This window comes from Ceratotherium simum, chromosome 23 (assembly GCF_057802395.1).
Source record: "Ceratotherium simum simum isolate JZ-2026a chromosome 23, ASM5780239v1, whole genome shotgun sequence".
In the NCBI taxonomy this organism is placed as follows: Eukaryota; Metazoa; Chordata; class Mammalia; order Perissodactyla; family Rhinocerotidae; genus Ceratotherium; species Ceratotherium simum.
Window position 1 is genome coordinate 2,235,939 of NC_141922.1, and position 13,444 is coordinate 2,249,382.

The 13,444-nt window shown below is 61.9% G+C and overlaps 1 protein-coding gene across 1 annotated transcript; it reads left to right on the plus strand.

The window, feature by feature from the left end:
• Window positions 1-657: 657 nt before the first annotated feature.
• On the plus strand, window positions 658-11,716 carry JRK (Jrk helix-turn-helix protein). The gene is made up of 2 exons (XM_087447372.1): window positions 658-718; window positions 2,983-11,716. Exon 2 carries the CDS (start codon window positions 3,455-3,457, stop codon window positions 5,063-5,065), a length of 1,611 nt encoding a protein of 536 aa, XP_087303498.1. The 5' UTR covers window positions 658-718; window positions 2,983-3,454; the 3' UTR covers window positions 5,066-11,716.
• The last annotated feature ends 1,728 nt before the right edge of the window (window positions 11,717-13,444 follow it).

Genomic DNA, 13,444 nt, shown 5'->3' on the forward strand with positions numbered 1-13,444 from the left:
ATGGCTTTCTCATATCCTCCACTAGGTCCTATTGCCTGTCACTTACAGTACCCCAAAGTCTCCACTCACTACAGCTTCAACTCCAGTCCAGGTCTCACCAGCTCAAAAGTTCCGAATCTCGTCATCGAAATCATCTACATTAGGGATGGACGAGGCTCCAACGAAGTAACAGGCCGGGCAGGCAGATAAGAGCGGTGGCCACTGGCTTTCGCCACGGGAAGGGGCTAAGTCACTGCCCATCCCCCGTCAGGAACCCCCACCTGGAAGGCCGTCCTGTCCGGGGCACCAAGCCCAGTAGGCCTCCTGCCCAGCCGTGCCCAGGACTCCCAAACAATTCCATCTTTTATGACAATTTCCCCAAACGTCCAGCCCTCCCTGTGCCTTGCGCAGACCTGCAGGGCGTAGCAGATGCATCCTCGCTGGCCTTGCAGGCTTCGCTCCTTGCCCCCACTCCTTCGGCCCAGGGGCTCCACTCATCACACAACCCGAGACTCCCACCCTGCAGAGGGCCACGTCGAGGGCAGACGACCCCGGGCCGCCACCATGCCCCCGCTGCTCCCCCGCCCCGCGTCCCCAAGCCTCCCGCAGAGCCACCGAGAGGCGAGTCCTCCGGCTGCCTAGAGCGCCCCGGAAGCGGCTGGGGAAGGGGCGAGGCGCGGAGGGCGGAGCGGAGCACTTCCGGCGGCGGCGGCGGCGGCGGCGGCGGCTCGGGGCGCAGGTGAGTGGGGTCTGGGCGCTGCGCGGTACCTGCTGCCCGCGGCGGCGGTGGGCGGCTTCTCCTCGGCTCGCACCCCGCCCGGCCCGCCAGGCGCCCCCGAAGTCGCGCCTCCTCCCGCCCCCGCGCCGCGAGCCCGCCGGGACCCCGGCTCCACCGGCAGAGGGGCTCGGCGCCGCGCGGCCCCCGGGGAGCCGGCCGAGCCTCGGCCTCGTTTTCCCTCTGCAGTGGCCCCCGTGCCCCCGAGCGTCCACCCCAGGCGCGGCCCGGCGGACGCCCCTTCCGGACGGGCCTCTCCGGTGGCCCGGGATCCCCTGGGCGCCGGGCCCCGCGGAGGACGCGTCTCTGCAGGGCCGCCGCCCACGCCCCGGGAACGCCCTCCAAGGCCCTCCCCGCAGGGACACACCCCGAGTGTCCGTCCCTGCTCAAGGACCCCCGTCCTCTTCCGTCAAGACTTGATCCCTCTCCTCCTCCGTCCCCAGAAGACCTGTTTCTCGGGTGTTTCTCCCTGATAGTCCCAGTAAATAGGGTGAAAATAGGGACCCTAAAGCAGACCGGGAGACCGACTCGGGCGGGCAGAAGGACGCCCAGAGCTGGCTGTGACAGGCCTGGAGTTTGTCTTGGGGACTCTTGCTACATTTGAATGAACTTTTCATTTCTCTTGAGTTGTGGTCTCAAAGGGCTGCCTTTTTATGCTCCACGTACGAGTAGTCCCGTGGCCTCCCCAACTGCACCAAGTGGGAAGAAGTAGCCCCAGTAAGGATTTGGGAGGGAGGTGAAGCGGGGAGGTCCTGCTGGGGGTGCCTCTGTGAGCTCTGGAGCCTTTTCGCCCTGCTGCGGTGATGGGTGCCGTGCGCTGGCCGGAGCTGTTGGCTCCGTGATCTGCAGTCCCTCCCGGGTGAGAGAGGAGAGAGTCATGAAGGCCCAGCCACGAAGGAAGGGAGGGTCCCAGCTGGCTGTGAGGGAGGAGGCAGGACCGTCATAGCAAGCACAGTGCACCTAGCGCACCAGCCAGGGCCTGCCGGGTCTGGGCAGCAGCTCTTCACTCCTCCCAGGCGGGGGTTCCTCAGTGTCTTATCAGGTCAAGCCAGGGAGGTTGCATCCGCTACGCCCTGCAGGTCTGCCCATGGACAGGGAGGGCTGGACGTCTGGGGAAGTTGTTACAAAAGGATGGAATTGTCCAGCTGGAAGGAACCGTAACAACCTTGATCTTTCTGTAGATGAAGGATGAGAACGTAACGGAAACACCAGCGGAAAGACACAATTAATTAGAGCTGACGGCCTTATGTGAAGTCACTTTCCTCTATATGATCTTACTAACTGTAACCAAAGATGTCTGTGTAAGCTTAAACACAGAGTTTATTACTTGAAAGGTGCATAGTTGATTCAGGAAGAGTGCCCTGCTCCCAGGGGGGCCATAAGACAATTCTAGTCTTTTTGTTTCCAGCATGGATTAGTGATTTATTCATAGAGCATTCCAGATTAACAAGTACTTAGGAAGCCCCTACTCTGACCTGGTCATTTCCTGTGTTCTCTGAGTGTGTGAGCACATGTGTGAGTGTGGGCGTGAGTGTTGTGTGCACACTCATGGGTGAGAGTGCACGTGTGAGTGAGTGTGTCCAGAGACAGCTTAGACATCTGAGCACCTGGCTCTGGAGGCCAGTTGGCTGTTGGGAGACTGGCAGCCCCTCCCAGCTCTGGGAGGAGCCTGAGGCCCCAGAAGCAGTTTGGGGCCTGCTGTTGAAGGGTGGTTTGAGGAGCCTCGTTTCAGAAGAGGCTTGTAGGCTCCCTAGCCCTGGAAGGTTTTGAGGGAATGCATGCTCCCCGCAGCACCTTCATCCTTTCCTCTGCTGTTCTAGAAGGAACAAGGGATTTGTGAAGCTGGTAGTTCAAGTGGGAAGTGGCTTGTAGGTAGCCTGGCACCTGCGACCTCCTGGCTTTGTTCACTGGCCTCTTCCTTAGCATTTTCTCTGGGAAGGCTGGGTTGCTCCTGCGAGAGCCACTTTTAATTTGGGGCCATACCAGATGACTCAGGTCACTTGGTGGAAGCTGGGAAGAACCGGTGTGTCTAGCACCCCGGGGGCTGGACAGAGAGCTGGGCAGCCCCACAGGCACCACGTCACTTACTGGCCAGCTCATGTGTTGCTTGTCTCTACAACACTTGTTTCAGCTGCACCTTCCCAGTGTCCCAAGTAATGAAGACATGCTTATGAGTGGCCTGGGCACACTCTCTGTAACGTTTTTCTTTCTTCTCTTCTGCTTTCTAGTTCCTGAAGCACTATGCCTGTGAGACAGTGCTGGAGAGAGGCACGCACGGCTCAGACAGTAAAATCTCAGTTATTCAGAAACCAGCTCCCAGGGCCCCTCTGCTCTCTGGTGTGTGTTTAAGGGGAGAGGCTGTCACCGTCACTGCAGAGAAGGTTCCAACGGTATGGGGGAATCCAGGGGCGGTGTGACACTGGTCACCTCCCTTGCAGAGAGGACCAGGAGCCGGCCGCGTTGCTAGGAGCCCAGAAGACGAGAGACAGCTGAGGCAAGAGGTTTCTGGAACTAGAGGGAGGAACAAAGAAGGAACTCTGGCTCCTGGTGGCCCAGGATCAGCAGAACGGGGCGGGCAGAGTGGAGAGAGAAACCGAGGCGGGGGGAGGGCGCGGGAGGAAAGGGCAAGGAGAGGCAGGAAGGCCGCCAGGACCGGCCCAGGTGCGCTTCCCCCGGCTGCCGGGACAAGCCACCCCGCACATGGCCTCCAAGCCGGCTGCCGGGAGGAGCCCGGGGGAGAAGCGCAAGAGGGTGGTGCTGACCCTGAAGGAGAAGATCGACATCTGCACGCGCCTGGAGAAGGGGGAGAGCAGGAAGGCGCTAATGCAGGAGTACAACGTGGGCATGTCCACCCTCTACGACATCAGGGCGCACAAGGCCCAGCTGCTGCGCTTCTTTGCCAACTCCGACTGCAACAAGGCCCTGGAGCAGCGGCGCACCCTGCACACGCCCAAGCTCGAGCATCTCGACCGGGTCCTGTACCAGTGGTTTCTGCTCAAGCGCGCCGAGGGCGTGCCCGTCTCCGGCCCCATGCTCATCGAGAAAGCCAAGGACTTCTACGAACAAATGCAGCTGACCGAGCCCTGCGTGTTTTCTGGAGGGTGGCTTTGGCGTTTTAAGGCCAGACACGGCATTAAAAAGCTGGACGCGTCCAGCGAGAAGCAGGTGGCCGACCACCAAGCGGCTGAGCAGTTCTGTGGGTTTTTCCGGAGCTTGACTGCTGAGCACGGCCTGTCCCCTGAGCAGGTTTACAACGCTGACGAGACTGGCCTCTTCTGGCGGTGCTTGCCAAACCCCACCCTGGAAGGTGGGGCCGCACCTGGCGCCAAGCAGAGCAAGGACAGGCTGACCGTCCTCATGTGCGCCAACGCCACGGGCTCGCATAAGATCAAGCCCCTGGTGATCGGGAAGGGCAGCGGCCCCCGGGCTTTCCGAGGCATCCAGCACCTGCCTGTGGCCTACAAGGCCCAGGGGAACGCGTGGGTGGACAGGGAGATTTTCTCTGACTGGTTCCGTCACATCTTTGTGCCGTCAGTGAAGGAGCACTTCAGGGCCCTGGGCTTGCCTGAGGACAGCAAAGCCATCCTCCTGCTCGACAACTCCCGGGCCCACCCGCAGGAGTCCGAGTTGGTTTCTGATAACATTTTCACCATCTTTCTGCCCGCCGGTGTGACCTCCTTAATTCAACCCATGGACCAGGGAATTCGCAGGGACTTCATGAGGCATTTCATCAACCCCCCAGTCACGCTGCAGGGCTTCCACCCCCGTTACAACGTGAACGACGCCATCGTGAACGTGGCCTGTGCCTGGAATGCCGTGCCCAGCGACGTTTTTGGCCGTGCCTGGGGGAAGCTGTGGCCCGCGGGGTCGTTGACCGAAGGCTCGTCTTCTGAGGAGGAGCCCGACCACCTCAGGACTAAGCCTCACGCCCAGACGTTTGCGCACGTCCTGGAGCCGGGCAGCAGGCTTCCCTGGGGCGTGGCCACCGAGCAGGGCGGGCCCGGATGGGCAGCTGGAGAGGGGCGCCCCACTGCTGCAGGCCCAGCTCCTGCCGCGGGGAGTCCAGAGCAGGCCGAGAAGGAGAGCGAGGAGGCGGCCTGGGAGCAGGCAGCCGCATCCTTCGACGCGCTCGTGCGCTTCGCGGAGAGGCAGCCCTGCTTCACGGCGCAGGAGGCCGGGCAGCTGCACGCGCTGCGCTCCGTGTTCGTGAGGCAGCGGCAGGTGAAGCGGTGGCGGCCGGCTCTCAGGGCCATGATCAAGCTCGAGGCCCCCCAGGATGTGCCCTGCTCATCCACAGCGGGCGAGGACTGATGGCTGGGCGCCCTCCACAGTGCAGTGTGCCATGTGGCCCATGCTGGTGGCAGCTTTCCTACGAGGGTGGGAGCTGCCGTGTGCGGTCTCCTTCCTTGGGACAGCCCATCCCCATTAACGTTGCAATTAATCCGGGTGTTACTGTGTTATCTGGCATCTCGTGAGCAGGAGGAGATATTCTGGAACGGCCCATCCAAACCTAAAACATACCAGAGCCTCCTGTTGCCGGGCAGAGTCTGTCCTCGTGTTTGCTGGCTGAGCCTTGCTGTGTCCGAGGGTAGAGATGTCTGTCTGTCTGTCCCAGAGGAGAAAAGCCAGCCCTCAAGCCAGGGGATGCGATGGCAGTACCTGCCACCACTTACAGGGCTGGCATGTCCCAGTCCCACCTCTTCTGCCCTCGGGGCTCCGTCCGCCAGTCTGGCGGCCTTGCCTGTGTTAGGTGGTCCTGGAGGGTGAGGGCTGGGACTCAGTTTATGACCTCAAGTCAGCGTAGCTCCCTGCTCGTGGCTTTACAGGCAACCTGTCATCTGTTCACGTATCCCCACGTCAGGCATGACCTCACTTAGCAGCACGAGTCTCTCTGGGAGGTTTCTCCATGTTGCCAGCAGGTCCCACCCTTCAGGCTCGGACCCCAGGATGTGGTGGGCCACACGCTGGCATGACGTGGTAGAATTGCCTCCCGTGAAGCCTGCAGGGGTGGCACCGCCAGGATGTACAGAGTCTTGGCTCAGAGTCCGGTGTGCAGTCCACTCCTCACATTCCCTGGAGTTTCACATTTACTGCCTTGACACGAACAAATCTTAATCAGGCGTTCGTTTGGAAATTAGTCTTAGGTTTGCACATACACAGTGAAAACAGGAAAACAAGCCGTTACATTTCTAGCAGTATTTGAACTTGCGTTTGCAGCTGTTGACACCCTAGTGAGACTTGCAGGGAGAAGCTGGCTGTCCTGGTGGGGTTGTAAAGCCGGCTGTAGGAAGACGCGATGCTTTCTCGCTCCACCTAGAGCTGTGACCACAGGAAGCCCTGTCGGTGTGGTCACCCTCCCTGAACATACCGGAGGTGGGTGTATTTTTCTTTGTTCTTTTCACCGCTTTGACCTTGAATTCCACCCCCTTGAGTTCACGTCACGGCAGCTGGATGGGTGGTAGTTTTGTTCTCTGTTTGCTGTTATTCTGCCGAGAGACCTTTGTTCCCGCGAGAGCCGAGGGGACTTGGGTTTGGTTTGCAGCCCGGGTTCTCTTGTGTTTCCACACCTTTCCAAACACTGGGGTGACAGTCATGGCTGCCGTGGCACTGCAACATGGGGTGCTGTGTTCCTGCTGTCAGTGTGCGTGTGCGGATCGTGGAAGAGGCGCGGGTTGGTTTATAAGTCTTGTTACCAATCCTTCGGGCAGGTAGTGTCTGTGCTGTGCTGCCGTCACATCCGTCTCCGTCAGTGGGTGACACCTCTCACCCTGTACTTTTGTGCCACTTCTGGACTCGTGCCTCCCTGTGCTGTTGAATTGCAGCTGCTGGAGGTGTCACAGGAGGTGAGATGTCGGAGTCACGGGGGAGGCCACCCTTGGTGGTGGCAGCGTGGAGAGATGGGCGGACGTGCTGAGGAGCTCTCCCCCCACCGTCAGCCCCTCGGCTGGCCCAGCGGCTTTCGAGCAGCAGGACTTTGCTGGTGGGTGGAGCTGGGGGAGGGGTTCCTGGCTGCCTCTCCCAGGTCCCTTGTGGACGGTTTGTCCCCATCAGACTGTAGACCCCAGGCCAGACTTGCCATGTCCTCACGACCTGCTCCTGTCCTGGCTGTATTGTGGCCGATCAATAAACGCTTGTCCACGGCCGGCTGAGGGTGTCTGTCCTCAGGGTGCTCCTGTTCCAGAACCGGCTGCGGAGCCTGGCTCCGGCTCCTCGGGAGGATTTTGGTGGAGCAGAACTCGGCCTTCCTGGCCTCCTCCTCCCCTCACGAGCCAGCATGGCCGCCTCAGGTGGGTATGCCGCTGCTGATCCCAGGCAGAGTGGGGGTTCTTGTGCAAACTCAGGTGCAAGGTGAGGTGCGAGTGCTCACGGAGGCTCGGGTGCCTGTGAGCACCTCGGCCTCCATCCTGCCACCTGGGATCCTCACGGAGACCTCTGTGTCCGTCCCCCCAGCGTCCGTCCCTGGGTGCTCTGCTCTTCTCTTACGTCAGGTTTCTGAGAGGCTCAGGTGACCAGAATGTTTTAGCTTCAGAATCTTTTCCCAAAGAGTCTTAGGTGGAGCCCCGCTGGACTGGCCGGGATATCAGAGCCAGGTGTGACCACGTCCCCACCCTCCCTCTCTCCAGTGGCTGCTGAGGCCCCTCTCCGGAAGCCCCGGGGCACCCCAGAGTGGAGCGCAGGAACACCTCCCCGTCCCCCGTGAGGGCCCAGCCCGGAGCCCCTCCGTCTCCTCCCCGCTTCCACTGGTGGGGTCACTGCTGCTGGGGTACCGGTATCTCAGTGGCTTCTCCGTCCCGCTAGCAGAGCCTCTTCCCACCCCTGCCTGCGCTCACCTTGTGGAGTGAGGAGGGCCACACGTCCCGGGCACTGGGGGCCTCTAGTGTGCTCCTGTGGCCAGTCACCAGGTGAGTGACCCTCAGTGGCCATCATCCGGGGGAGGGGGGACACATGTGCCACACGCCTGCCTTCCTCCCCAGCAGCAGCACCTGTACAGGACCCCAGAGTTGTCCCCTTTCAGGACACAACGGGCCCCTTCCTAGGTCTCTGCCCACCTTTACCCTCCCCCTTCTCAGTGGTCAGAATGAGTCGGCAGACCCAGAGCTGAGAGGAAGCTGCCCACGCCACACGGTGTCCTCAGCAGTGCCAGGGCAGGAGCTCGGCCTCTCTTCCCCACAGCTTGAGCAGTCAAGGTGTCCCTGGTGCTGTAGCTGCTGCCTGTTCAGTGAATGAGGGGCGTTGTTTCCTGGGCGCCGCCTGCAGCGCTGGGGTCCAGGGAAGGGAGGCCAGAGTCTGATGAGACAGGCAGCCTCTGGCCCGGGAGCTCCCCATCCCTGATCGTAGCCAAACAATTGAAATGCTAAGTTAGAAGACACTTAGTTAGAAGACAATGTGAAAGAGAGCAGCAGGCGAGGAGTAGAGGAGCAAAAAGACCCGAGACAGGACCCACGAGGGCCTGTGGTGGCCACGCCCCGGGGGCCCTGTCTGACCTCCGTGACCCATGCTGAGGTGGGGCAAACGTCCTGTTGTACAGATGAGGGATTGAGGCCCAGGGAGGCAGGGCGTCTGCAGAGTCCCTGAGCTGTTTTACTCCGCAGCCCAAGGTCCTGCTGCAGCCCCCACGGGTCCGCAGCGCCCTCTGCAGAAATAGGGCCCAGTTTGAGTCTGTCGAGCGGACACCTGAGTACGTAATCCTCCGGCCTCCTTCGGGTTCTTACGCTGTGCTTGTCACCTCTCCTCAGTTTAAGGCATCCGTGCACAGTGCAGCCCTGCTAAGTTCCTGGTAGCCACCGCCTTCTGGCTGCCAGCCGGTGCTTGGGGTTGACTGAGGAGCCTGGGAAGGATGGTGGCACCGGCCCCTCTGCGGACGCCCGCGCTTGCTGCGGAGATCTTGGGCTGTGTGGGACCTTCAGGCATGCTGATTCTTGTAAAATCGGCCTTCTTCAGTAATCTTGCTTTAGAAGAACGTGTTATGTGTGTTGGTGTTCAAGCACATTTCCTGTGATGGCACGGAACAGGCAGCAATCCTGCGGCCCCCACAAAGGGCAGCACGCACTCTTCACGTCCCCTCTGCCAGCGGGGGGCCCAGAGGGCGTCCAGGCTCCCAGCACCCCATCTTTATGCCCAGGTCCAGGCGCTGGCCCCACACCACCCGGGGCACTGCGCCCCGCGTGCTTTCCCACCCCAGCTGTCTCCCAGTGGCCAGGCAGGTGGAGCGAAGTACGAGGCTGTGGCCCCCAGGTCCTCAGGAGAACCCCGGCAGGGGGCAAGGGAGCTTCAGAGGCGATGGGCCTCATCTAACGGGTGGGGGTAGTGGCTCTCCACGATGTTCCAGGACCCCAAGAGAGGGCTTGCCTCCTCCCCACCCCCAGCCCTTGCTGACGACCCCCCCCCCCAGTCCCGGGACCCTGGTGTCCACACCTCTGACCGTGCATCTGGACTCGGGCCCTCTGGGAGGTCAGGACGGGCTTTTCCTTTCTGGGTGCTTGGGCCCTGCGTTGGGTGGGCACAGAGGAATGTTCCGAAGGCAAGGGTGAGGGCAGCAGTTCCTACAACGGAAAAAGGATCTGCTAAACCCAGGTGCCGGGCCTCAGTGGGTGGGCGGCACGGAATGGGGACATAGCACTGGCTACCCAGTCCTCTAGGCTCTGCGCGCCCAAGAGGGGCCAAGGCTGTCATCCCAGCCCTTCAGTCCCAGGGAGCCTTGGGAGGCAGGAGGGAGAGGGAGCCGGCTCCAAGGAGCGGCCGCTGAGGGCGCAGTGAAGAGTTGAAGCAAGTTACGGCCCCAGGTAGAGCTCGTCAGAGAAGCAGGGACAGCCTCACCCTGCCTGAGCCGCCCTGACTTGGGAGCCAGTGGAAGCCCAGGACAGTGCCATGTGCTTGAAGTGACACTCCCAGCTCCATTCAGGGCCTGTGGTTGTGGATGTGGGGGCATCTATCTATCAGGCCTTTATCAAGGCCTCCAGGTCCTGGGGGCTCTCTGGCTGGTGGGACAGAGGTGACCAGGATGAGGTCTCAGCCCTCTGTGGCAAGAGACAAGTAACCCTGAAGCCACTGAGTGGAGGGATCATGGCTGCAGGAGAGGCCTGTGCAGAGCTCTGTGGCAGAGCAACCTGGAAAACTGGGAGGGCTTCATGGAGGTGGTGATTTTGGAGCTGGGGCTGGGAGGATGAGTAGGAGTTCCCCGACTGGGAACTCTGGCAGGGCTTTCTGGGCAGATGGAAGACTGTGGAGAGGCTGGGGCAGGGCAGGGCGGCCGCCCTGTGGGACGGGCAAGGGACACTCAGGGCCCCCAGGGGCAGTCGTGGTGGCATGTGGGGGTGTTTTCAGGGCTGCCCCTGTGGCTGCCCTGGTGTCTGGGCTCCTTGCAGCCTCCCCCCATGGCGTGGCGGTTGTGGGGGCCCCTGCGGAGCTGCTGCGGCTCCATCCAGGAAGCGGGCGATGCCTATTCTCCACCTGTTTCAAGTGGAGACACCAGGAACGAGAACCTCCAATGAGGCAGAATTTTGGGGCGATTTTGGATATCCTGTTGCCTTGGGGACCTGAGTTGGATGGGTTTTATGGACAAGAGGGGGCCTGGGCAGGAGAGAGCCAGGGCCTCAGGGATTCTGACCACGGGACTAGCCACGGCGATCTCACACCTATTGATGCAGGGCCCCCATGTGGATGTGACCTGCTGGGGCCGGCCACCCGAGCACAGAGGTCGCCAGGCTGCCCACCCTAGGAAGTCCCACAGTGGGGCCTGCAGCCTGGACTCGACCAGTGGGCTCAGCACCTGCTCTGCCACAGGAGCTGTGGGGCCTGGGACTCCGTGGCCTTCTCTGGCCCTTAGCCTTTTTCAGAACTAAGAAGAGGAGGCTCGGGCCTGCCAGACGCCTCCAGTAGGGACAGGTCATAGGCTGGGGGCTAAAGGGAAGAAGTGAAGGGGCAGTGGCCTGTTGTAATTTGTGAACAGACTCTTTGGCTGAGGCCGGTTCCCTGCCACTGAATCGGGGCCTGTCCCAGACGTGGCTGTGTCTGGCCAGAGCTGTCAGGTCAGGGCCTGCCCACTGCTTGGCTGGTCTCAGCAGCTCGAGCCGTTCTTCTCGCCCTTGGGGACATCTGGCTCTGCTGGGTCTGCCTGGGCCCTTTGGCTTGGGGACCCCCGTCCTGGTTTGCCTGGGGCAGTCTCGGTGGGCACCTGTTGTCCGGGTACAATCGTAGATAGCACTTCTTCACTCTCAGGGGTCTGGATTTGGACAGCACATCCCACGGGTCACCATGCTAGGCCCACTTCACGTGATGCCCACGCCCAGTCGAGCAGAGGGGCCATCTGATGCCACACTCGGCCCTGCCTGTGTGTTGGGAACCATCTTCAGGAGATCCACTGTGAAATGTTGGCTGTGGGCTCGCTGGGTTGGGAGAGCCTGGCGCGTAGTCGCCGTGGGGGCATCAGCTGCACTGGAGGCCAGCACCGTTCACAGCGAGGGGGTCAGGAAGGGCACAGTGGCCGGGAGACACCATCAGGGTGGCTGCAGAGGACCTTCCAGGGTGTGACCCCTGAAGTCAGTGTGGGCCCCCACCAGTGAGAGGCGCCAGGGCCTCCGTGCCCCCAGGCTGGTGGGGGAGTTGCTGCCGGAGCAGCCGTGGTTGGGGAGGGGAAGCTGATGAAAGTAGTGACCTGTTTCAAGCGACACACAAAGGCGGGGAACCTGCAGCTGGGCAGGAGGCAAGTCCAGCCTGGAGGTGAGCGTGTGGGGCCAGCTGCCCACCCCCAGCTGCCCCAGTGCCTCGGCTGTGATGGGAAACACTCAGGGAAGCCCCTGCGTGAGGCTGAGCCAGGGGGACACCCTCAAGGCCGCCTCGGGGACAGGTGCGGCCCTTGGGAGAGGAGAGGCCCACGAGGTGGTGATTCGCTCCCCAGGGTCCAGCCTCCGGCAGGGGATGAGGAGCAGGAGATTCTGGATCAGGCTGGAGAGAAGCAGGTGCCGGGAGGGAGGGGTCAGGGAGTGGGAGGGGCGCTGTCTGGGTCTCTCCATCTGTGTCCTGGTCCCCGTGCGTCCAGACTCGCTCTCGCCCTGAAGGGGTACCCCAGGGTGGGATGGGGGCGCCTGTGCTGTGGGGTTGGAGCAGCTGTGGGAGGTGAGTGTGTATGAAGGGACCCTTGACCTGCTGTCCCAGGGACACGGCCTGTCCCATGATGGCTCTAGGGCCTCCAGGCTGGGCTGTGAAGCACTGCCCTCCCCTAGCTGCCCCCTGCAGGTCTTGCAGTTTATTGGGTTTTTACTCCAATTAATAGGACCTTGCAGAGGCAGAGGCTCCAGTGGCCTGTCGGTCCTCCCACCAGCCTGCATGTCCTCCCACTAACAGATGTGTACTGAGCCAGGCCTCAGGTCCCCGATGGGCAGCTGGACACCCTGGAGCGGGAGGGGCCGGAGCCTGTGGTGGTTCTTGAGTGAGGGCCAGCCTGTGCCCCGAGGAGGGGAGCTCTGCTGGGCACCCCTCTATGGCTTGGGCATCAGGGCCCTGATTGGCCTGCACAGGAGGGCCACCCCCATCCTCATGCAGCCTTATGGTCGCCCAGACAGTTCTGGGTTGGGCCTGGGCTTGAGGTCAGCAGAGACAGGGACAGTGGGACCGGCCCCCAGCGTGCAGGGCAGAGGGGGGCCTGGAGTCCAGCAGCGTGGGCACCACCCATGGAGGATCTCCCCAGAGGAGTTAGCTCCTCCTGTCTGCTCCCACTGGGCCCCCCTCCCTTCGCCCTCTCTGGCTCTTCCTTTCTGGGTTCCCAGCCTGAACCCTGTGATGGGACGCCCCTTCTCCCCACCCTGGACCAGCCCTGCTCTCACCTTAGTCATCGTTGGCTGGCACTTTCCTTTTTGCCTTCCCACTCTCTGCCAGCTGTCTCTCCCTCCAGGTAGGTCCCAGAGGCCAGAGATCTGCTGCCGCAGATGGTAAGGGTGGGGGTCCTGGGCTTTAGGGGTGCCAGGCCCAGGCCGGGCACTGGGGGAGACAAAGGTGGTGAGACGCGCAGCCTCTCTGAAGCTCTGGCCTCCCCAGCAGGACTCTGCGCCTGGGGAGGGGAGCCTGCTGCCCCAGGGCCTGGCCCAAGGCTGTGACAGCTGGGGTCCCCTGCCTGTTCCAGGCCACCAAGGACACGTGGCAGGTGGGAGGCGGCACCAGAACTGAGCCCAGGTCATCCTCCCGTGAAAGAGGACCTGACCAGGGCAGGTGAGAGCCGGGACAGGTGTGGGAGGTGGCTGGTCCCCAGGCTGCCTCTGCCCACCAGCCCCGTGTTCACCGCCTGCTCCTCCGCCAGGCCCGCCACAGCTGCATCTTCCCGCTCTGAATAGGTCATTTTGCTGTTTTATGGGGCAATAAACTTTAACAAGGGGCTTTTCCCTGAGCGCAAGGGTTCCTCTCAGCTCAGGGACGTGCCTGTCGCCGGCTGCTCTAACGAGGACACCCATGAATCTTTCTCGTTTGCGGCTCCAAAATGAGGCCACCCTCTCTCCTTGCAGCTCGTTATTTAATTAGGCAGGCGTTATTAAAACAAACGGCCGGCCCCGTGGCTTAGCGGTTAAGTGCTCGTGCTCTGCTACTGGCGGCCTGGGTTCGGATCCCAGGCGCGCACCGACGCACCGCTTCTCCGGCCATGCCGAGGCCGCGTCCCACATACAGCAACTAGAAGGATGTGCAACTGTGACATACAACTAT